The sequence below is a fragment of the Phycodurus eques genome, chromosome 8 (assembly GCF_024500275.1).
Source record: "Phycodurus eques isolate BA_2022a chromosome 8, UOR_Pequ_1.1, whole genome shotgun sequence".
NCBI lineage: Eukaryota > Metazoa > Chordata > Actinopteri > Syngnathiformes > Syngnathidae > Phycodurus > Phycodurus eques.
This window is the reverse complement of record NC_084532.1, coordinates 2,503,001-2,528,403: the sequence shown is the minus strand read 5'-3', so window position 1 is coordinate 2,528,403 and position 25,403 is coordinate 2,503,001. Positions and strand designations below refer to the sequence as shown.

At 43.7% G+C, this 25,403-nt stretch overlaps 1 protein-coding gene across 1 annotated transcript in view; it reads left to right on the top strand.

Annotated features, from left to right (window-relative positions):
- The first annotated feature begins 1,101 nt into the window (after window positions 1-1,101).
- Window positions 1,102-25,403, top strand: part of naprt (nicotinate phosphoribosyltransferase) — a 31,465-nt gene continuing 7,163 nt past the window's right edge. The window contains exons 1-6 of the mRNA XM_061684382.1: window positions 1,102-1,598; window positions 17,935-18,062; window positions 18,145-18,227; window positions 24,382-24,512; window positions 24,577-24,692; window positions 25,223-25,403. The exon at window positions 25,223-25,403 is cut by the window's right edge and continues 16 nt beyond it. Of these exons, the coding sequence (XP_061540366.1) occupies window positions 1,361-1,598; window positions 17,935-18,062; window positions 18,145-18,227; window positions 24,382-24,512; window positions 24,577-24,692; window positions 25,223-25,403 (877 nt within the window). The 5' untranslated portion in view covers window positions 1,102-1,360. The remainder of the gene's footprint in view (window positions 1,599-17,934; window positions 18,063-18,144; window positions 18,228-24,381; window positions 24,513-24,576; window positions 24,693-25,222) is intronic.

The following is a 25,403-nucleotide window of genomic DNA, read 5'->3' as shown; positions in this document are numbered from 1 at the left end:
GGGGGGTGTTTCAATTTGATTGGCTAACCTTCTGGGGTGCATGCACATTGTTAATTCATTGTCACTGAGGGTGTCCAAACTCAATCCAAAATTGAATTTAAGGTTAATTAAAACATTTCAGTTTGTAATCTTTCTGTTCACCAAAGGTTGGCAGCATTTTTGGTGAATGGGTTGAATCCACTTTCTCTGTAATGCAAGATATCTGCAAACTTTGACCTGTAGTAAGTGGTGGACTCCCATTGCCAACTTTTAGAGCAAACAGACCCTGCGATTGGCTGGCAACCAGTTCAGGGTGTACCCCGCCTCCTGCCCGATGATAGCTGGAATAGGCTCCAGCACGCCCGCGACCCTAGTGAGGAGAAGCAGCTCAGAAAATGGATGGACAGATGGATGGAGAGCAAACAGAATAAAAAAACAAATATCTTTTGTTTGAAATACGGTATTTTTCAAATTTTTGTTTTAGACATTTGTCACCCTGGGATGTGTAAATTGTAGAGGCTGGCCCGACCGCGTAAAATGCGTCACCTAGCGCGAGTTAGAAAGCTAGCTTTTATTTGACACACCTCGAGAGGAATAGCATACAGTGTAAAACATATACAGTATTGAGCTTGTTGATTTACCAGAGACGATCGCACTCACAGATATGAAGAGAAGATGATTTGCCAGTGAATTTGTAGCAGTTCATCGGGCGCATAACAGACGTGCCTGCTGTCGGCCATGTTGGCAGGGGCGACTTCCCATCAAAGGCAATGCATGGCAATTGACATTAGTCATAACTTGCTTGTTTCTCAATCAATTTACATGAGATTTCCTTTGTGAATGCCAAAGCGTGTGCTATCAATACTGGACATAATTTAAAAAAAGGCCACAAAAATATTTTGACCTGTAAAAGACGACTCTCAGTTCCGTTGTCGGAATTATACGGCGTTGTGCGCAACCGTGTGCAGCACAATGTGCCGGCATCCTTTTTCTTTCGGCTTTCTTACCGTAACCACACATGGAATTCTTTGACGACGTTGCCCCTACTAGTTTAGTGTTACCATCAGCACAAAGCTCAAAAGGGGCGTGTTGTATCTGATACCTTTATTCATATCTATGCTCTCGCTGGCATTGACCGTGAGCACACATCCTCGGGACAAACGTGAACAGCAATTACACAATAGAAAGCGTGGATACCCATCAAACTGGTTATTTTGTCGAAAGCGTTCTCTAACTGTTGGTTGACAACCAGCCAACTTGTTTAAATACACACACAATGAGTCGAAGTTAAAGGCAATCAGCATGCGAAGCTACTCTATGAAGTTCAATTCCCAGAAATCCCCGGCGGTGTCCGTGGACTTGGAACGAGAGTTTGAATAACATGGCAGCGTCTTGCAGCACCACATGCGAGAGGTCAATACTGGAGCGGGTGCCACCGCTGCTGACCGATCTGTATCAATTCACCATGGCTTACGCGTACTGGCGTGCCGGGAGGCACCAGGAGCATTCAGTGTTCGAGCTCTTCTTCAGGGAAAACCCGTTTTGTGGCTGCTTCTCGCTGTTCGCCGGGCTGAATGATTGCCTGCTCTTTCTGCGCAGCTTTCGTTTTACCGACAAAGGTGAGGAACATTTACGATTCAAATAATGGAAGAGCGTCTAATATTAACATTAATGTAACCCCCCCCCCCCCCCCCCCCACGTATTCCCGTGTTGTTGCGCAACACTTCACCACGCTTCCGCTTGACAGTCCCAAGTGCAGAACTTGAATTCCGAACTCAATAGGGCTTTCACTCTTACTGATCTCTGACGAACAGTGACTGTTTGTGTTGTTATGAACGATTTAACAGTTCATAATCCTACTGAAGTTAGGGATTAGTACAACAATGATTGATGCTAAGAAAGTGAATGTTGCGTAAATTTAAATCTGCAAGCGTCAGTCCAGACTGCCAGGTGCAGTAGAAATTCCGTGACACTTAAGGGGAAATAATTACTTTTTGCACGTACTATAAATTGTACTGCGGTCAAGCCAGCCTCCACTCGTAAAGTAGCAGTCAAGCCAGCCGCCCCTAATTTTGTTCATACTAGGCATTACGGTAATAGGTCCGCCAATTTGCGGCGAAGCCACCTTCAAAATAAAAGCTTCCCAATAATACGGACGTCAGTGCTCTCCGGTTAAGGAATGCAACCAGCAAAGTTAATTTGAATCTTGAGATACATTACATACATTAAAAAATGTACTTTATTTGATATCTTAGGAAAAATAAATGGCAATGGACTGCACTTAGACACTTTATCTACATCATCACAGTGGCCAAAGCGCTTTACAAAGACTCATATTCACACACACATTCATAAATCAATGGGCGACTGCTGCCATGCAAGGCGCTCCCATGCCCACTGGGAGCAAATTAGGGTTCAGCGTCTTGCCCAAGGACACTTTGACATGCGGACAGTCGTAGCAGGGATTCGAACCTGTTCTACCTACTGAGCCAAAGCCACCCCAACATAATCCCATTGGTATCTCAAGACAAGTCCAGATCTGTGTGACAGACCACCAAGGACTCCATGAAAAGAGGTTTGATGAAGCTCTGATATTGTATTTCAAAATAAACATCTCTGAAAACTGCATATGTTGCTTTCATTACCCCTGACTGAAAAAAATCTGTTAAATCTTTTTAATGAGATATCGCAACACCGGTCCAGTTCTGGGGGGACACTACACCTCCCCAGGTCTGCAACAAAAGAGATCCCATCAAAATCTGATTTGGCATTTCAAAATAAAAGACTCTTGAAATTGGTATATTTCACTGTCAAGATCACGGATTTCAAAAATTCATTAAAAAAATCTGTTAGTTATCACAACACCAGACCAGTTCTGGGTGACACTACACCACCCCAAGTCTCCAACAAAAGAGGTCCCATCAAAATCTGATGTGGCATTTCAAAATAAAAGTCCACTGAAATTGGTATATTTCACTGTCATGGACTGGTGGTGTGATAACTAACAGATTTTATTTAAATAATTTTTAAAATCCGTGATCATGACATTGAAATATACCAATTTCAAGAGTCTTTTATTTTGAAATGCCACCTCAGATTTTGATGGGACCTCTTTTGTTGGAGACCTGGGGTGGTGTAGTGTACCCCAGAACTGGTCTGGTGTTGTGATAACTAAGAGATTTTTTTTAAAAGAATTTTTGAAATCCGTGATCATGACAGTGAAATATACCAATTTCAAGAGTCTTTTATTTTGAAATGCCACATCAGATTTTGATGGGACCTCTTTTGTTGGAGACCTGGGGTGGTGTAATGTCCCCCAGAACTGGTCTGGTGTTGTGATAACTAAGAGATTTTTTGTAAAGAATTTTTGAAATCTGTGATCATGACAGTGAAATATACCAATTTCAAGAGTCTTTTATTTTGAAATGCCACATCAGATTTTGATGGGACCTCTTTTGTTGGAGACCTGGGGTGGTGTAGTGTCCCCCAGAACTGGACCGGTGTTGTGATATCTCATTAAAAAGATTTAACAGATTTTTTTCAGTCGGGTAATGAAAGCAACATATGCAGTTTTAAGAGATTTTTATTTTGAAATACAAAATCAGATTTTCATCAAACCTATTTTCGTGGAGTCCTTGGTGGTTTGTCACACAGATCTGGACTTGTCTTGCGATACCAATGGGATTATGTTGGGGTGGCTTTGGCTCAGTAGGTAGAACAGGTTCGAATGCCTGCTACGACTGTCCGCATGTCGAAGTGTCCTTGGGCAAGACACTGAACCCTAATTTGCTCCCAGTAGGCCTGGCAGTGCCTCGCATGGCAGCAGTCGCCCATTGGTTTATGAATGTGTGTGTGAATGTGAGGCTTTGTAAAGCGCTTTGGCCACTGTGATGATGTAGATAAAGCGCTATATAAGTGCAGTCCATTACCATTTATTTTTCCTAACATATAAAATAAAGTACATTTTTTAATCTATGTAATGTATTTCAAGATTCAAATTAACTTTGCTGGTTGCATTCCTAAACCGAAGAGCACTGACGTCCGTATTATTGCAAAGCTTTTATTTTGAAGGTGGCTTCGCCGCGAGTTGGCGACCTATGCCTAGGTCTTATGCCTAGTATGAACAAAATTAGGGGCGGCTGGTTTGACTGCTACTTTTTGAGTGGAGGCTGGCTTGACCGCAGTTAAATTGTGACATGATATTTTTGACTGCAAAGCACAAATGTGGTATTCATATTAGCTTCATACTCCAAAATTATAAAAAATACACATTTACTTTTGTGAGCTCAGAAATCCCTTTCCTCCCATGAAAAATAAAATAAAATGAAAAAGTGAGTTTAATTCATTTATTTCTGCTGTTGAGTAAACATGTTTGGGAGGGATATATGAAAACATATGCCTGTCACGACTTGGGACTTGACTCAGGATTTGAGGGCAAAGACTTGAGATTTACTTGTGACTTCCAAAGCAATGACTTGGTCCCACCTCTGCATCTAACGAGTACATAGATGTATTAGACATACCCTTAATCGGAAACTGAGCATTAACATTAAAGGCTGCTACTTGTTTGAATAATAAATGCAGGACACACCAAGGAAACAAAGCATGTCAGTCACACTTTTGCTCATGTAAAAAAAATGGGCAGGTTCAAATTAAAGATGCTGCAGAATTAAATACCCGGAAATAAAAGCTGAAATGTTGATCTCAGCTCAGGCCTAGTACACACACAATTTTTCAAATCTTAAAAGATTTTATCTGTTATAGACCCCCACCCGTGAAGATAAAAAGTCAGGCATTTAACAGTTTTGACCGTACTGTGAGTGGTGTGCTCAAATAATCTCAACGTAAAACACCACACACACAAAGATTGTGTTCCGTTGCCGATATACTGTAGAAACAATTCCTCCAGGGCAGAAATCTCGCGTGATCTTACAAATATGAAGAAGAACAAAATCTTCCGGATATGTTTCACCGATGTTTCCCGACTGTTGTCGAAGGAACCAGAGGTGGGAGTGTTATTGAATGGCGATGTCGTCAAAAAAGATACAATAGTCACATTTATACAAAAATAACAAAAACAAGCCAAAAAACAACATCCTCAGGTAAAACACATTTTAAAAATTACGCCTGCTTTGTTGTTCCGTAGTCAGGGCGCTTCTGTGATTGACTCAATACACATAGCAATGACTCAGGATTATCCAGCTTTCCTCACACACACACGAAGATTTATGGTCGTTAATATTTAACACGTTTGATAATTTAGATAGTTGGCCCCAGCGGCGACGAACAGGGAGGTAAACGTGAACAACTGTCCCAGAGCCCTGAGCATTTGGGGGGCCTTTGGCTGTCTGGCAACTTTTAATGGCTGGCAGAGTTTAATTCATATTTCACTTTTACTGTGGCACCATGAAGACAATATTTCATCCCAAATATGAGAAAAAGTTGGTTTGGCAAAATACGGGACCTAATATTGTGTGATGAAGGCCCATTTCTTTTTCATTATTACTTTCCCCTAACATGCGCCAACAAGGTCCATTGTTGAAAGAATTTGGTTTCTGTCCCCAGTTTTTGGCAAGCTACTGTACTTGGGAAATGTAGTGAGCTAAGCCATAAGTTCACTTGACTTAAGCTACCCACCAGATAAATGTAGGAAGCTAAGCTACAATAAAATGACAAAAGTACTATAGAAGCTACAGCTATGCTTCTTTTTTTTTTTCATCAGGACCATTTTTTTTGTAACTGTAACTTTGGGGTAAAAATGAACTTCAAAATTTTTGGGGGATAATCATGCTTCTTACTACCATTGCAATGTGTCTCAGACTCATGCAGTTACAGCACTATGTTATTAGCAACATATCTTAACAGTGTTTACGAAACAAATGCATTAGAATTACATACTGTATGTGGTCGTTGTTGTATGAAATGTATCCTTTAAAAAAAAAATTGTTTTAATCAAACGATCAAATAAATTATTTAGAAAGACCACAACAATTTGTTTTTGAAGAGAAAGTAACAAAATAACTTTCTGAGTAACATATCCCAAAGTTATGCTTTCCAGCCTCATCTGTCTTCTCATTATTTTCCTACCTCTTCCCGTATAAATTATTCATACACATGCATGCACACTCAAAGATTTATTCTATTGCTGTCAAAAACATGTTACTAGCCCAACCGAAGCGCCCCGACCAGTACCAAAGGGAGGGGCAAGGTTACCGAACCCCCCCTTCACGCCCAATCCCCACCCCCCACCCGGCGCACCCCACCGCTACCACTACCCCTGCCAGCCCCGCCGAGCATGGGGGCCCCAACCACAAACAGGGCCCAACGCAGGAGCCAACTGCCACCCGGAAAGGTTACAGCCCACCAAACGCGAGCCCATGTCAAGCATCTGCCGCGAGCAATGACGGGCGAGGTTGCCAGGAAAGTGGAGTGGAAGATGGGGACCTCCCGGTGGGCTGACAACCAAAAGGGGAGTCAAGCTAAGAGAAATGTCAATATCCACCACCCACCCAATTACAATGGGTACCAGGGGCCTCATGTAGAAAAGGTGCGTACGCACAAAAACGTGGCATACTTTCTTTTTCTCGGCAACGTTCAGATGTATCAAGAGTGCAATGAGCGTGGAAATGTGCGGTGCCTCACGTCAACTTTATGGCTGGCGTACGCACGTTTCTGCAGCTGTTGGTGCTTTGGCGACACTTTGAAGTGATGCTGGGAAACTGTTATCATAAACAGAGACATATGAACAATTAGCACTGATGAACAATTCATGCCCGGCAATATTTGATTTCAACAATGTAAAAGAAGCAAGGACTCTGAATTCACTTGTTGACCAGTGTATTAATGAATCACTGACGCTCCCTACCCAACAAAATGGACGAGCTTCATCTTCTGTTAAAGACCAGTAAAGACTTCGGACGTTCCGCGGCCATGTGCTTCACGGAGACCTGACTTTGCGACGCTGTACCCGATGGCGCCGTCATGCTTCCCGGCTTCAACATTCATCGAGCGGACCGCGACATGGAATCATCGGGGAAAACAAAGGGCGGCGGGATATGCCTCCATATCAACGAAAAATGGTGTACGGACGTCATGGTGCTCAGCACACACTGCAGCCCGCATTTGGAGTCGCTATTCTTAAACTGTAAACCATTCTACTCGCCACGTGAGTTTGCATCGTTCATACTGGCTGGAGTCTATATTACGCCTCAAGCTAACACGAACGCCGCATTGCTAACGCTCGCCGAACAAGTCAACGAAATTGAAAAAAAACACCCGGACTCACCCCTCATTATTCTCGGGGACTTTAACAAAGCTAAACTTAACCACGAACTCCCTAAATACAAGCAGCACATCGACTGTCCTACCAGGGAAAATAATACTTTAGACCACTGCTACACGACGGTAAAAAACGCATACCGTGCTATACCTCGTGCAGCCCTGGGCTCGTCTGATCACTGCTTAATTCACTTAATACCGACGTACAAGCAATAACTTAAATGTGCGAAGCCTACAGTGAAAACAGTCAAAAAGTGGACCAATGAAGCCAAGATGGAACTTCAAAGCTGTTTAGACTGCACAGACTGGAGTGTCTTTGAAAATTCAGCTGGCAGCCTGGATGAATATACGGACACTGTCACATCCTATATCAGTTTCTGTGAAGAGGTTTGTGTACCAACAAAATCATTTCGGACATTCAACAACAACAAGCCGTGGTTCACTGCTAAACTTAAGCAGCTTCGCCAAGCTAAGGAAGATGCATATCAGAGCGGGGACAGGGCTCTGTATAATCGAGCTAGAAACCAGCTTACTAAAGAAATTAACATTGCAAAGAGGATCTATGCAGCAAAGTTGGAAAAACAGTTTAGCACGAACGACTCTAAATCAGTCTGGCATGCATTCCAATCGCTGACTAATTACAAGCGACGATCCCCCCAAGCTGAGAACAATAGCACACTAGCCAACGACTTGAATACCTTCTACTGGAGATTTGAAAAGGACAGTTTCACACCACACACCCACCCGGCCGCACCCGCGACCACAACCACACCTCTGACTTCTGCGTTAACCATCCATGAACAGGATGTGAGACGCATCTTCAAACAACAGAAGATTAACAAAGCGGCAGGCCCGGACCATGTGTCCCCATCCTGCCTCAAAGTCTGCGCGGACCAGCTCGCTCCAGTCTTCACTCAGATCTTCAACAGATCTTTGTAAATGTGCGAAGTTCCATCCTGTTTCAAACGCTCCATCATCATTCAAGTCCCCAAGAAACCTGCAATCTCTGGTCTGAATGACTACAGGCCTGTCGCTTTGACATCTGTGGTCATGAAGTCCTTTGAACGTCTCGTGCTGGACCACCTCAAGAGTGTCACAGGTCCCCTGCTGGTCCCCTGCAGTTTGCCTACCAAGCGAACAAGTCTGCGGATGATGCAGTCAACATAGGACTGCACTTCATCCTAGAACACCTCGACAGTGCAGGGACCTACGCGAGAATCCTGTTCGTGGACTTCAGCTCAGCGTTCAACACCATCATCCCTGAACTCCTTTCAACCAAGCTTCTCCAGCTCAGCGTCTCACCTTCCATCTGCCAGTGGATTTACAGCTTTCTGACGGGCAGGACACAGCAGGTCAGGCTGTGGGAGGCCACCTCATCCACACGCAGCATCAGCACTGGGGCGCCCCAAGTTTGTGTCCTCTCTCCGCTGCTCTTCTCTCTCTACACGAACGACTGCACCTCAGCGAACCCGACTGTCAAACTCCTGAAGTTTGCAGATGACACCACTGTCATCGGCCTCATCAAGGACGGTGACGAGTCTGCATATCGACAGGAAGCGGAGCGGCTGGAGCTGTGGTGCGGCCGACACAACCTGGAGCTGAACACGCTCAAGACTGTAGAGATGATCGTGGACTTCAGGAGGCATCCTTCGCCACAGCTGCCCCTCACGTTGTCCAGCTGCGTTGTGTCAACCGTCGAGACCTTCAAGTTCCTGGGAATTACAATCTCTCAGGACCTGAAGTGGGCGACCAACATCAACTCCGTCCTCAAAAAGGCCCAGCAGAGGATGTACTTCCTGCGGCTTCTGAGAAAGCACGGCCTGCCACCGGAGCTGCTCAGACAGTTCTACACAGCGGTCATCGAATCAGTCCTGTGTTCTTCCATCACAGTCTGGTTTGGTGCTGCTACAAAAAAGGACAAACTCCGACTGCAACGGACAATCAAAACTGCTGAAAGGATTGTCGGTATCCCCCTACCCACCATTGAGGACTTGCACGCTGCCAGAACTAAGACAAGGGCGTGCAAAATCCTCTCGGACCCTCCGCACCCCGGTCACCAGCTCTTCCAGCTCCTTCCCTCAGGTAGGCGCTACCGATCAACGCAAACTAGAACTAGTAGACATTCCAACAGCTTCTTCCCTCTTGCGATCAACTTCTTAAACACCTAACCTATAATTCCATTACAACAAGCTGGCAATTTTTTGACTTGAGTTCGTTGTCACATTTCTGTGGGGCCAATTATGTATTACTCGTGCACTCACTGTAGTTGTCTCGCCATGCTGCACTATTTGCATATACTGGCCACTCATGCCAGAGTAGCATCTGCTCCATTTGCACACTGATTGAGGAGTACCTGTAACATTTGCACAACCAACATTGTCCCAGATTATCGCACTACTCGTCACTTTAAACCGCATACACTCCTTGAAGTCTCAGCGCCCTTTGCACAATGGTCATTGCATCGGACTATTGCAATATTAGTCATTTGAACTGCTCTAAGTGCTAGAGGACTCTGCATCTTTTTGCATAATTGTTTTTTGTCAATGTCTTTATGTCTCCAAAGTGTTCTGTAAATTGACTGTTGTACTAGAGCGGCTCCAACTACCGGAGACAAATTCCTTGTGTGTTTTGGACATACTTGGCAAATAAAGATGATTCTGATTCTGATTCTGATAAGTGAGGACAGCTATTAATTGATCAAGGTGATCATTTATGCCCCCTATTGCCCTCTCAATCGCTTCTTGTGACTCCAGCACATGCACTGAAAAAAAACCAAATGATTAAAATGTGTTGAAATGACATAATTTACCCCTCTTCTCCTAAAAAAATTCACGATTTTTTTTTCAGTGTGCGTGTCCTCTCCTGTGTATTAAAATAATAAATTGAGTAATCAAAAAGTACTCAAAAGTTTTTGATATCCTCTTTGATATCCTGATATGCTTCTATTTGAATTCAAAAGATTTATTCCAAATACCATACATACATTTACACATAAACCTTTATCTCACAGGGCTGAGTGTAGGTTACTGTATGAACATTTTTGAGTTATAAAAATACATGGTATTAACCTTGTGGGGTGATCAGTCAGCCACGTGCTTCCAGCAACCCTGAGAGAATAGTGTCATTCATGATTACAGCGACTCTCTACTCGAACGGGGTGAGGGCTTCCGTGCCGGTTCTTCCACACTTTGGCGGTGGGCAGCTGTCCTTCGCTTCAAATCCACCTTAATGTTTGACCACTTTTTTTTACGTTAGCGTGTGTGCGTTGTTCCGACTCCACAGCATTGACAGCCGCACACGCGCTGTCACTCCTTTCGCGAGTTGTTAACGCTAGAGGACAGCGTGCCAAAGAGGATTTTCTTGCGCACCTCCACTTCATTGAGCAACTTCACATTCAGAAAAAATATTTTTCTTCATTACCTTGCTCATTGGGCTTTTTTCCTGATCATGCAGAGATCGGGATCTCAGGTGCAGGGTTTATTTAAATATGATTTGCATATTTGATGTGTCGGCTACACCAACACGTGCGCTCATTTCCACGTTGATTGGAATGTACGAAATAAATTGGATTGGATTCATGCGTACGCACAGATTAATACATCTGGATATTTTTGTGCGTATGACGTTTTCTGGATTTCAGCGTATGCCATGTTTCAGTTGGAAATCGACATCCTAGTCTTTGTACGTCCACATCCTAGTCTTTGTACATGATGCCCCAGGTCCCCGACTGGCAACTATTGTCCCTGTACCGTGGTGGGGTATCGTGTATGAAAATTGGGAAGACTGGTGGGGGTGAGGCGAGATGGTCACGGGGCACTGTTGACCAGTACAGATGTGCTGGGACCCGGACTAACGTCCGCCTCATCATGCCTTGTGCCAGCCCCCCAGGGAACCCTGAATGAGATGTGAATGTGCCCAATGTATGAAATGTGTGCAGTGTGAGTAATAAAAATGTGCAGATTTTGTGAAGTAAGAGGCTAGACTCCTGCGGCCCCCCACCCTACAGCTAATTCCGACCGCCACCACAGACCACCACCCAGCGACCAGAACAGGGCACAGGAGGCAGGCCTGTCCAAGGCGGGAGGCACCGACACCCTACCATCGGCCCTGAAGTCGGCCGGTGACCCCACAAAGCCCGAGGGAGAGCGGGGCGACGACCACGGTGGAGTGCCCGGGGAGAGGAAAGAGGAGGACACAGGCCCGGGGTGCAGCAGCACGACCCCCAGCCCTCCAACCGGAGACCAGGACGAGGCCCCCTGAGTGGGGCCAGCGGGCACCTCCACGACACCCAGGGACCGAGAGCAGTCCTGGGACCGCCCCCCACATGCAAGTGACCCTATGGCATGCACAGGAATCTTAAGATGAGAAGATATGATTTGGTCACATTACAGTACATTTACTTTACATTACATTTCTGTATGACAGTGTTTCCCAGCAGACAAGAATCAAGCGTCAAGGTTCACCATTTGAATGAAAGGTGACCAATTTTTCTTAGTTATCCATTTGGTTATTATGTTTAGCAGAGATATTTTAGAGTGTTATATACTCTATGTCAAGATTTTGCCATTGATTAACGTTGATAGCTTGTTTATCTTTCCAGTTTAACAATATAGTTTTTTTTAGCAATTGCTAAAATTATTCATTGAGATTGTTTATTTGGAGAATATATAGACCCTTTCCAAAAAAATTGAATATCATGGAAAAGTTTATTTCCATAATTCCATTCAAAAAGTTAAACTTTCATAGATTATAGATTCAGGGCCCATCATTTAAAGTATTTATGTTTTTATTTTTACATAATTTGGGTTTCCAGCTTTATGGACTTCATGATTCCTTCTGCGGAGGATCTGTATGGAATTGCGGATTTCATCTTCCAGCAGGACCTGGCCGCTGCCCATACCGCCAGAAGCACCAAAACTTAGTTTGGTGCCCTGCCGTCACAGTACTTGACAGGTCAGCCACCTCGCTGGATCTAAACCGCATTGAAAATGTATGGGGTCTTATCAAGAGGAAAATGAGGGGCACCAGATCCAAAAACAAAGAAGAACTGACAGCATCAAGGAAATCTGGGCTTCCATAATTCCCAGGCAATGCCACAGGCTGATTGTCTCAATGCCACGGCGCAAAGGAATTCTCAACCAAGTATTGTATATTAACAAATCATTTTCAAAGTACCATATTTTGATTGATATAAGGTGACCCTAATTTCTTTATTTTTTCCTACAAAAACTGAGAAGTAAATGGTAATTTTGTCACAGTATTCTAATTTTTGAATTCCCGATTTTGTGGGCTTTATAAAATGGAAGCCCAAATTATGTAAAAATAATCTCATAAAAACTTGAAATTGTTTAAATTATGGGCCCTGAATCTATAATCTATGAAAGTTAAACTTTTTGAATGGGATTATAGAAATAAATAAACTTTTCCATAATGTGAGTTGAAATGAGTTTCTGCCGCATGGTGTCCGGGCTCTCCCTTAGAGAGAGGGTGAGAAGCTCGGTCATCCGGGAGGATCTCAGAGTAAAGCCGCTGCTCCTCCACATCGAGAGGAGCCAGATGAGGTGGCTGGGGCATCTGATTCAGATGCCTCCCGAATGCCTCCCTGGTGAGGTGTTCCGGGCACGTCCCACCGGGGACGACCCAGGACACGCTGGAGAGACTACCTCCTTCGGGTGGCCTGGGAACGCCTCAGGATCCCCCCGGAAGAGCTGGATGAAGTGGCTGGGGAGAGGGAAGTCTGGTAAAGCTACTGCCCCTGCAACCCGACCTCGGATAAGCGATAGAAAATGGATGAATGGATCGTCAGTTTTTGTCATGTCTCCCCTTTTCCAACCTTTCCCTCTGACCTTTACCTGGGTACCCGTTTGGCCATCTATCCGGGACCGCCGCGTGGTGGCCAATGGAGGCGCCCAAGTAAAGGTCAAATTTTGCCGTTTTTTTTTCCCCCTTGTTCCCAAGTCACTTAATTTTTCACCAGTTCCCACACCTTGTTCCACACCTCCAATTAAGTCACGTCCATCCAAACCTGCCCCCAAGCCACCTCGTTCCGTACCACTCGTTTTTCATAGTTCACCTTCCCAAGTCCCTGTGCACTCTGCCCCTCTCGTACCCTCTACTCCCAAACCTCAATGGCGGCAGGCTGAGGAATCGACTGTAGACCCTGTTCCTGCTGCCCGGCAGCTGGGGCAGGCTCCCATCCCTGCTCCTCGGGAGCTGTGCCAGGCTCCCGTGCCAGGCTCCCCGGCAGCTGTGTCAGTTTCCCGTTGCGGCTCCCCGGCAGCTGCGCCAGGCTCCCGCTCCAGCGGTGCTCGTCCAGCGGCCGCCTCCCGTCCTAGCTTCGGCGGCGCTTGTCCAGCTGCTGCCGCGCTATATTAAACTGTTTCTTTGTTACTTTGGTTTGGTTGTTATTTGTTGTGGGACTTCGTTTAGTTTTGCTTTATCCATGTTCCTTGTTTGCCCTTTTTGGAGATTAAATATTATTTTTTGAGACTCCTGCCTTGCCTCCCTACTTCCTTGCACTTGTGTCCTCCACGTTTTGGCCTTGCCTTCCTCGCCCTCGACAACCCCAACTGTGACAATTGTGCCAGATTGTGGAGGAATGATATGGTGCTGATTGAGTATGTGTGGTTTATGGACTTTTCCACCAAGCTGATTAAGTGGCTGCAATAATCAGATTTTTTAAAATTGTGGCGTTTGAGACTTGTACTGATAAATCAGAGGTCTATCGCAGTCTATCTGTTCTCGTTGCAGCCAAGATTGTTGCTCAGCATTTGGATGTAACCATTTATTGAGGCTATCTAAGTAATAGTGTTTGAAGTTGGGTGTTTCTAGTCTCCTTTCTGTTTTTTTCTGAAGGGTAGATAGGTGAATTCTATTTTTCTTATTTTTAGAGTAAAAATAAATTAACGACAGAGTTTAGTATTTGGAACCACTTTAACGTGGGTTTGAATGGCATCACTAAAAATAATTAAAATGAAAAATAATTTGAGGTAACATTTTCATTTTTACCATAGCGATACGCCCAAGAAGTGAGATAGGTATGCTGCTCCAACGTTTTGTTGTCCAAAAAAATTTCCAGTAGAGGTTCAGTACGTGATTTAGATTATTTTACTCCATAAATTTTGCTGAGGTGGGTGGGACAGTGGCCGACTGGTTAGCACATCTGCCTCACAATTCTGAGGACCCGGGTTCAAATCGGGCCTCCCCTGTGTGGAGTTTGCATCTTCTCCCCATTTTCTCTGGGTACGCCAGTTTCCTTCCACATAGCGAAAACATGCATGCTAGGTTAATTGAAGATTCGAAATGCCCGTAGGTGTGAATGTGAGTGAGAGTGGTTGTTTATATGTGCCCTGCAATTGGCTGACGACCAGTTCAGGGTGTACCCTGCCTCTCGCCTAGAGTTAGCTGAGATAGACTCCAGCACACCCACGACCCTAGTGAGGATAAGGAAATGGAATGAATGAAAAAAGTTTTGCTGAGATCTTATTGCCCAGATATTTTATATTCCCAGTCGGAATAGGAAAGTTTGAATTTTAGGTTTCCATGAGTGAGTCGTTATCTGAGTATTTTTATATTTTGACCAATTGATAGCATATTATGATAATTGTGAAAATGTCTTAATGAGGTTAAAAGCTGCTTGTAAATAGAGAATAATATCATCTGCATATACATTAGATTGGATTTGTGTTCTTGACACAGGAGAGTAGGTACCTTTTAATATTAGTGTTCCCAATTAGAGAATCAGGAGAAATCACTGCATGTAAGCGGCAAGGCCGAAAACCAACATTGAATGTCCGTGACCTTCGATCCCTCAGGCGGCATTGCATCAAAAACCGTGTAAAGGATATCACCACATGGGCTCAGGAACACTTCAGAAAACCAATGTCAGTAAATACAGTTCAGCGCTACATCCGTAAGTGCAACTTGTAACTTTACTAAGCAAAGTAAAAGCCATTTATCAACAACACCCAGAAACGCCACCGGCTTCTCTGGGCCCGAGCTCATCTAAGATGGACTGATGAAAAGTGGAAAAGTGTTCTGTGGTCCGACGAGTCCACATTTCAAATTGTTTTTGGAAATTGTGGACGTCGTGTGCTCCGGGCCAAAGAGGATAAGAACCTTCCGGACTGTTATAGACGCAAAGTTCAAAAGCCAGCATCTGTGATGGTATGGGGCTGTGGTCGTGCCAATGGCATAAATTACACATCTGTGAAGGCACCATTAATGCTGAAAGGTACATACAGGTTTTGGAGAAACATATGCTGCCATCCAAGCAACGCCTTTTTCGTGGACGCCCCTGCTTATTTCAGCAAGACAATGGCAAACCACATTCTGGACGTTACAACAGCGTGTCTTTGTAGTAAAAGACTGCGGGTACTAAACTGGCCTATCTGCAGTGCAGACCTGTCTCCCATTGAAAATTTGTGGCGCGCTACGAAGCCTAAAATACGACAACTGAGACCCCGGACTGTTGAACAGCTGAAGCTGTACATCAAGCAAGAATGGAGAATTCCACCTACAAAGCTTCAACAATTAGTGTCCTCACTTCCCAAACGTTTATTGAATGTTGTTAAAAGAAAGGGTGATGTAACACAGCGGTAAACATGACCCTGTCTCAGCTTTTTGGGAATGTGTTGCAGCCATAAAATTCCAAGTTAATGATTATTTGGGCGGTACGGTGGACGACTGTTTTTCCAGCGTTTTGGAATTCAAGTGATTCTTTTTTGTTTGTTTGTTTTCTAAAACAATTCTCCAGCTTTGGAGAACTCTCTCTCACACAAGGCTCTGATAGGGCTTGTGTGCCTAAAAACTATAGACTGCCAAAAGAGGTTAATATTTACATAAAATATGAAACTAATTAGGCGGCACGGTGGGCGACTGGTTAGAGCGTCAGCCTCACAGTTCTGAGGACTGGGGTACTATCCCTGGCCCCGCCTGTGTGGAGTTTGCAAGTTCTCCCCGTGCCTTCGTGAGTTTTCTCTGGGCACTCCGGTTTCCTCCCACATCCCAAAAACATGCATTAATTGGAGACTCTAAATTGCCCGTAGGTGTGAATGTGAGTGTGAATGGTTGTTTGTTTGTATGTGCCCTGCGATTGCCTGGCAACCAGTTCAGGGTGTACCCCGCCTCCTGCCTGATGATAGCTGGGATAGGCTCCAGCACGCCCGCGACCCTAGTGAGGAGAAGCAGCTCAGAAAATGGATGAATGGATGATTATTTGCTAAAAACAATAGTTTATCAGTTTGAACATTAAATATCTATTCTTTGTATTCAATCAAATATAGGTTGAACATAATTTGCAAATCATTGTTTTCTGTTTTTATTTGTTTCACACAACGTCCCAACTTCATTGGAATTGGGGTTGAATTAAGAACATACAGTAAGTCTTGTTATGATTATTATTGTTATTATTATTAGCAGCGGGGTTATTGGGGGGCAACGAGGAGGTGGTGCTGGTCGAGGAGAATGAGGAGGAGGAAGATGTGGTGGTCTTATTGGGAGAGAAGGAAGAGAATGGAACAGGAAGCATCAATATTAGACATACATTTAAATATATATAAGTGGAACAGTGGACGATTGGTTAGAGTGTCTGCCTCACAGTTCTGAGGACCGGGGTTCAATCCCCTGCCCCGCCTGTGTGGAGTTTGCATGTTCTCCCCGTGCTTGCATGGGTTTTCTCCGGGCACTCCGGTTTCCTCCCACATCCCAAAAACATGCATGGTCGGTTAGTTGACAACTCTAAATTGCCCGTAGGTGTGAATGTAAGTGCGAATGTTTGTTTGTTTGTATGTGCCCTGCGATTGGCTGGCAACCAGTTCAGGGTGTAGACCGCCTCCTGCCCGATGATAGCTGGGATAGGCTCCAGCACGCCCGTGACCCTAGTGATGAGAAGCGACTCAGAAAATGGATGGATGGATATATATATAAAATATTAGATTACATTATACACTGGTAGAGATGCTGTGTGTTAGGCTGCCGTACTGGGTTGGCAATTGTATGTATGTTGTTGTATTATATATATACAGCAAAAATGATGAAACCTAAAGTCACAGTCACCACTCATTGGTAAGTATTCGAGGCTTTATTGGAAGGCAGGTGGAACAAAAAACATTTGGTCTTCGGTTGTGTGCACCATGGTCCTCTCCATTTAAATTCGCGGGCTGAATTTTGGGGCCAGTATGTCCCTGCCGACAATCATAAATATTGCAAGTGTTCAATATTTCCAAACAAAATTCTTTGTGTGGGCAAAGTTCCTACTCTCGTCATGAATCGATGAACTGTGACATGGAACGGAATGTAGCCAATCAAATAAGCACCGTAGACAGCGAAAACGGAAACAACCATTAATACAAACAAACCTGTCTAATGCTGGTAGTGTCCAACACTGACTATAGGCCACACAAAGAAAGCTTCAATATCATTCAACACAAATGTGCGCTGCACATAACCACAGATAAACGTGTTAACTCCAACCTTCTTGATCTCACTCATGAGAAGCTATAATCTACACATCAGATTTGCAAATTCGAGGGCTATTAGCTTTGGAGCTAAGACTGTCATTGTTTGCATGGTGTGAGAGGACGTGATAGAGTGAGGATGCATAAGAGGGCATACAAAGATTGAGAATGCCTTCAATATCAAATTACAAGGTTTTTATTTTATATTTCATGGATGTAGATGTGGACTACCTGCGCTCCGTTTTACCGACAACTACTGACCCTGCCTTCTTCCAGTTCTTGCGAAGTCTTGACTGCTCCGGTGTTACACTCTGCTCTGTTCCAGAAGGCACGGTGGTCTTTGCCCGGGTGAGATGCAGGACTGTGTAACAGTAAGGGTACAAGTCTTGGTGCTCAGAGAGCTAAACTGATATATATGTAATATCTACAGGAGCCTCTGATGGAGGTTGCAGGTCCACTGGCTGTGGTTCAACTATTGGAGACCAGTTTACTTTGTCTCGTAAACTATGCCAGGTAATACACACCTTTTGATTATCATTGATACATAATGACACATAAGGAGAAAAACAGACATCAGTTTATGTTGTCGTGAGATGGCCAAACACAAATATCCCCCATTTTCACGAAGACAACCAAGTCAAGCATTATTATAAAATTATTATTGCTGGTAACAGTCTTGGCTACCGCTAATCTGTGCTAACACTGCCAGCTCTGTTTGCCTTTTGTCTTTGACATGATAATGCTTTGGGCCACTACGTCTGTTTTTTTTGTTTTTTTTTTGCTCTAGCCCTTGTATTATATTGTGGGTCAATTTAACCCATTTTAGTTTTTGTGTTGGCCAAAGTACTGGTTATCCTTTTTTTTTTCTTCATGAAATTTTGGGACTTTTCCTCATCTAGGGTCATGAACTAGTGTGCAAAATCTGGACACTATGATGTGTAGTGGAATGTCTGTGCAGAGTTTGTATCCAAAAATGAAGTTGTGGGTCATTTTGACGCACACACTTTAATGTGGGGAAAGTAGCTGTTCAGATCCAAAATAAACATGTCTTTTTGATGTACTTTATTTGGATTGCCTCTGAATAGCCATCCAGACCCAGAGACCCAGGTGTGTGTAGAGGAGAAACTTTCTTTCCCTTGTCCTTGTTACTGTTCTCGTGTCACTTCTTTTTGACGAATAAAACAAAAATGAGCTCCAGACGTTTTACATCTGAAGGAAGCTTCAGCACAGCTTTTGAACTGTGATAGTGATGCAGAGGAATATATTTCAGAGACAGAGGATCTTTCAGAGACAAAGGACAATGTTATTGATGATCCAGATTGTCAATTTGTCTCGCCATCAGATGAAAACTAGAGATCGTAATATAAAATGGTCAACATCACCACACCAAAGCCAAGGCAGACTGTCATCTTCTAATGTCATCAAAATGACTCCCGGTCCTACAAGATTTTCTATCACACGAGTTGATGGCATTCAATCAGCATTTCAGCTCTTCATATCCCCACCAATAGAGAAAATTATACTGGACATGACCAACTTGGAAGGGAGGGGTGTATTTCAAGAGAAATTGAAGCCACTGGATCAGACTGACTTGCATGCGTTCATTGAAATTCTGGTATTAGCTGGAGTGTACAGGTCAAAGGGAGAAGCAACTGCAAGTCTATGGAATGAAGAGAATGGAAAGCCAATTTTTCGAGCAACAATGTCACTGGAGACATTTCTCATGATCTCTTGTGTGATCCAATATGAAAACCGCGACACCAGAGTTGGTCGACGTGAAAGAGACAAACTAGCTGCGATCAGAGATGTATGGGATAAATGGGTCGAAATTCTACCTTTGTTGTACAATCCTGCTACCCATGTTACCATAGATGAGTGCCTTGTTGCATTCAGGGGGCGCTGTCCTTTCCGACAGTACATGCCCAACAAGCCTGCCAAGTATGGCATCCAAATATGGGCAGCCTGTGATGCAAAATCTCGCTATGCATGGAATATGCAAGTGTACACTGGAAAGCTAACTGGAGGAGTATCTGAGAAGAATCAGGGGATGCGTGTGGTGCTGGAGATGAGTGAAGGGGTGCAAGGTCATAACATCACATGTGACAACTTCTTTACATCCTACCGCCTTGGAGATGAATTTCAGAAGAGAAAGCTGACTTTGTTAGGAACAGTCAGAAGAAATAAGATGGAACTTCCCAGTGAAATTCTGAAGATGCGGGGCAGACGTCTGCATTCCTCAATATTTTTTTTCACTGAGAAAGCAACAGTTGTTTCATACTGGCCAAAGAGAAATAAGAATGTTCTTGTAATGAGCACAATGCACACAGATGCATCTCTGTGCACAAGAGAAGACATGAAGCCACAAATGATCCTAGACTACAACTCCACCAAAGGAGGAGTTGACAATCTGGACAAAGTCACAGCAACATACAGCTGTCAGCGCAAGACTGCCCGTTGGCCATTGGTGATTTTCTACAACATTGTGGACGTGTCTGCTTACAATGCCTATGTCCTGTGGACTGAAATCAACCAGCAATGGAATAATGAACCTAAAAAGAATTTGCTCAAGGGCCAAATGGTCAAAACCTTCAATCTACAGACAATGTTTTAAGTACAGTATAAGTTTAAAAATAAGTTTACAGCTGAGATGTAAAAACAATTGGCTTTTTACGAGACTCAACTGTGGCCTTGCAGAACACAATAAATTAAGATTTTTTATGCCTGCTGAACTGAGCTCTCACGACTTTCTCAGACGAACTCATGACATCAAGCAGTTGGAATTTAACGACCACATTTCAGCTGCTGCTGAGCTGTAAAATGCACTCTATAAAGTATTCATATATTGTGTTTTACAACAATACTTGGCTGTATTTGTGATTTTTGATGCGGCTGTGGTGGATGGAGTGGCGAGGCTTGCAATCATGGTCGCCAGTGAACACTTTCATTCACAAGGGTGGGAGTGAGAGACAAACTCACGGTGGCCGCCTCTCTCGCATCTTGGCCGGTGTTCTTCACATTCTCTATTGGTGGGCCAGCGGTCTAGCGCTTGGTGAATTGTACTTCACAGTGATTTGTGCACATTTGGGTGGGCACGCATCTCCCTCGCTCCTGCCATGCCGCCTTGGTCCTCTTCGGCGGCAGCGACGAGAGAGTCTCCTGCCCCCACAGAGGCAGAGAGACTGCGTGGTCTCCACCGCATTTGGTGGGAAGGCACTTCTGGGCCGCCGCTGAGGAGGATCGTTGTGGCGTGTCAGCAGAGGTGGGTAGAGAAGCCAAATACGGTATTTTACACGATCAGGATTTTTGGGGCCGATCACCAATCAGCAAGTTTATAAAAAAAAAAAAAAAAAAAAAAGATAACCGATCCGATCATAAGATGGAGCAATGTGTCTATTTACATGACTTGTTCATTTATTTGATATACTTGTGTACTGTATACATTCTGCATTCTCTAGTATTTTAGACAAAATTTAAAACCTCAATGACCTCCAGGGGGCATTCAAGGATTGGCCACTGACATAAGTTTAGGTCAAATCAACATTACAACATGACAGAAATAATGGGTGCTAACTTACTGTAATTAAATTACTTTTACTGTTAATGACATGCTTACTCTAATTTTCTCACTGTCCCGGCTATATGGACGGGTGTTGACCAAAGTTTGCGTCTGTTTGACCTTTGCTTTTTGTTTTTGTTTTTTCCCCACGCTGCGTTGCTTGAACGTGACATGCTCCTCCTGGTGTACATTTTTCAGGTGCCCGATCAAATTTGTTGTTGAAGCATTTAGATGACGTTCCCCACAACGTAGTTCAGTTGTGCACAGACTGCAAATAACTTACGTGTTGCTTGTCTGAGACACAGCAAAATAGTCCCACACGAAGGACGTGTTTTTTCACCGACAAGATTGAAAAAACTTTATTGGCCGTCAGATACTTACAGTACTGTGCCACAAGACGCGTGACAAGGCTAAAAATAAACTAGCTTTTGGATTCATACGTGACGAAGACGCGGAGTTAAATTTCTTGGCGGAGCCCATCGATGACGTCATTGATCGGATCGACGAATCGAAAAAGTCGATCAGCATAAAATGCTAATTATCGGCTGATACCGATCACACCGATCAGATCGGCGTAAAGTCTTGTAATAATATGACTCCAGTAAAAATAAAAAGTAGTCTTCCAAATAATTACTTGAGTAAGAAAGTACTCGGCGAAAAAAGAGACATTTGCTTTATCCACTAAAATGTCTGAATGAAGAAGTCGTTTTCTGACCAGACTTATTGATAGTCTGTGTGTGTGTGTGTGTGTGTGTTTGTGAGGGAGGGAGGGACAGAGAGAGAGAGAGAGAGAGAACAGAACGTACCCCACATGTATGTTTTACAGTTACTTGGCACCATAAAATATTGGTAATGTTGCCATATGCACAGCCAAAACAACAGAAAAAACATCTGCAACTTACCGCAAGGTGTTTTTTTGCAGTTAAAAGTGGGCTAAGATTTCCAAGTTTGGGCAGTGATAAAACTACGCTGCATGTTAAAGTTGTTGTTTTTTATGGTCTGTATTGTAAACACGAGTCGCGAATGGCTGTCACAAGTCACATTGTTGGCCCGCAAAGCCCAATGAAGACTTTGTTTCCGGACATGTGACTTTTATTGCGTCGTTTGATTGGTGAACTTGAGTCAAACATCAATGTTGTAACATTAAATTGGAGCAATGATGCCTGATACAGAAGTCGAAAACGAAGGTCTAAAACTAGATCGCGCACGCAATTATTGATAAATTAAAGTAGTGAGCGTCATGTAGATCATTGTAGTTGAGTAAAAGTACCGTTTCTTCTTAACATGAATACTCAAGTAATAGTAAAAGGTATGATGGATTAAACCTACTCTGACAAGTACAATTTATCCAAAATTGTACTTGAGTAAATGTAACAGAGTAAATGTAAGGCATTCCTACCCACCTCTGCGTGTCAGTGTGGTGCTGCAGCACGGGTGGGACGGCACAGGTCCCCCGCCATTCAGTGTGTGCCGGTCATTATGAGGCACAGTTTACGGGTGTAATTTTTTACCATCAGCTGGTTGAGATGTGAGGTTGGACGTGTGGCTGACATGGGAAAGGGGGCTATTTTGAGCTCGTCTTTTATTCCCATTCATGTGAATGAGTGTATATTATTATTACTATTTCAGCCACCACGATTACATTGGAAGTTGCAAATGTAGTTTGGTGTTGTTGTATAACATTCTTATATACTGCATTTGAATGTGCGTTCCGAGTGTGATGAAACTCAAGCGAGAGATTAGAGTCTGAACTCTGCATCGAAGGGTGACATTTATCTAGACTAGCAGATGCAGTGATGTGGACCAATCAGACCCAAGCTGTTTTCCATATTTAAATTAGGGAAGATGAGCGATCAAATCAGAGCAAAGCTTATTTACATGTCACATAATGAGAAATCCAACCATTTCAAATGTCAGTTGGAATAGACTGACTTGAATATCTTGAAAAAGGACGTTTGGCATTTCCAACCAAAATTATCATGCAAACCAGACAAAAGTACATCAAAGATAATCAAAATTATATAGTAAAAAAGGTATGGAAGGGGACCTTTAACTTACCGTATTTTCACGGCCATAGGGCGCACCGTATTAAAAGGCGCAGTCTCAGTTACGGGGTCTATTTATCCATTTAACACGAGTGATTTAACTCGAGTTGGTCTTCCAACTCGGGCCACCTCGCCTTGTTTCCGCGGAAACTCAGCTTCGTCTTCTTGACTTGGCGAAGCCTGTTTTTCCTGCTTCCTCCACTTGCGAACCATGGATTCGTTGATCTTGAATTCTCTCGCGGCTGCTCGATTCCCATGTTCCTCCGCGTAAATGACAGCTTGCAGTTTAAACTGTGCTTCGTAAGCGGGTCTCTTCGTAGGTGCCATTTTCGGGGGGGGGGCCTTAGCCAAACCGATGTTGTTTTGCACAATGCACACGCCAGCACTATATAACTACTGGGGCTTTTAGCGTCCTCCTTCACGCAACCTTACGTCCGCATGCTGTCCTTAGCCAGGTCCGCTTTTGCTCTGTATAAGCAGTGTGTCAGCAGGAAATGCTCCCAGTCAGTCAAGCGGTAAAAAAAAAGTAAAAAAAAGTCAAGCGGAGCGCTCATCACACAACAACATTTATAGATGTTGGAACCCGGTGCACACATATGGCGCATTATAAGGCGCCCCGTCCATTTTGGAGAAAATTTAAGACTTTTAAGTCCGCCTTATGGTCGTGAAAATACGGTATATAAAGTGGGTTGCTACTTGCCGACAATTGGAAGATGTACGTCCAAGGGTGCCAACAGCTGAGAACCTGTGGTCGAGATTACTCTGAATTCTGGTTTTCAGAGTCAAACTCCTGTACATAATGAATGTCTGACTCAGATAGTGTATGTGTTTGACAGAAATTGAGCACAGTACATACACTTGAGTACACATGCACTATACAGCAATAGAAGCATATTATAGGACGTACAATTACAATACAAAATCTTTTATATGCTTTTATGTCTTTTGCAGGATACAAGATTTGTGAATGAATATAGCTGTAGTTTTAATTCCGACTGTATTCAACGCTGAGTTATTTGTTTTCTTTTTCATTGCAGTATAAAACAGAAAATTTTGCTTCTTCTAGTCTAGTGTGCAGTAATGCTGCCCGCTTCCGCCTGGCGTCTGGCCCCCGGAGGAAACTGCTGGAGATGGGGCTCAGAAGGGCTCAAGGGCCAGATGGAGGGCTCACTGCTTCAAGATATTCATATATTGGAGGTAATTGCTGTGTGGAAGACGATGCTCAGTCTCTGACAGAATTACTCATGATTGTCCCTTTTAGGGTTTGATCTCACCAGTAATGTTCAGGCTGGGTTGCTGTTTGGGATCCCTGTTGCAGGGACCATGGCTCATTCATATGTCACATCCTTTACTTCTATGGAGGAGGTCTGGCCACAAGTGAGTGTGCACTCTCATCCAATTATCTTTAAACGGTGCAAGATGTGCCAAAGACCAAAAACATTTTATGATTACCGCTGTATATGTACTACAATTTTACATTACAGCTATTCATGTTCTACCCCGTAAGGGACATGGTCAATTTCGCCTTAATCATTGTTGTTAATGACTTGATACATAATGATGTTTAATCTTTCCATCAGTCACATTTAACAAAACACAACAGGCCATAGCCTAAATGCTATATCTGCTAATATTGACAAATGTATCTTCTTTTGAAATAATTTTTTTAAATCAGTAATGTACAATTAGCAATTCATCACCTACCTTGCAGATTTAACTACATTGTACTCGTGTTTTCAACCATTTGCACATTATAATGCATGAGATAATATAGATGATATCCAGTGCAATACATTGTGGTGCTCTGTCATGCAATCAATGTCAATGATTGCAGAGACTAATTAGTGACGGAAACTTTACCATGCGCACGCTCGGGTATTGATCTACACGTTTTTGTTTCCAAATAGACTCTTGTTGACGTGAACAGAGACCATGAACCAGTCGACTTCATTTCTCTGGCCAAGGGATGGCTCGGTCGGGTGTGTGACCTTTTAGGGGTGGAGCCTGAGAGGATCCATGAGGGAGAGTTGGCTGCCTTCCTGTCATATGCCATTGCCTACCCCCAAAACTTCCTTCCAGTGATTGACA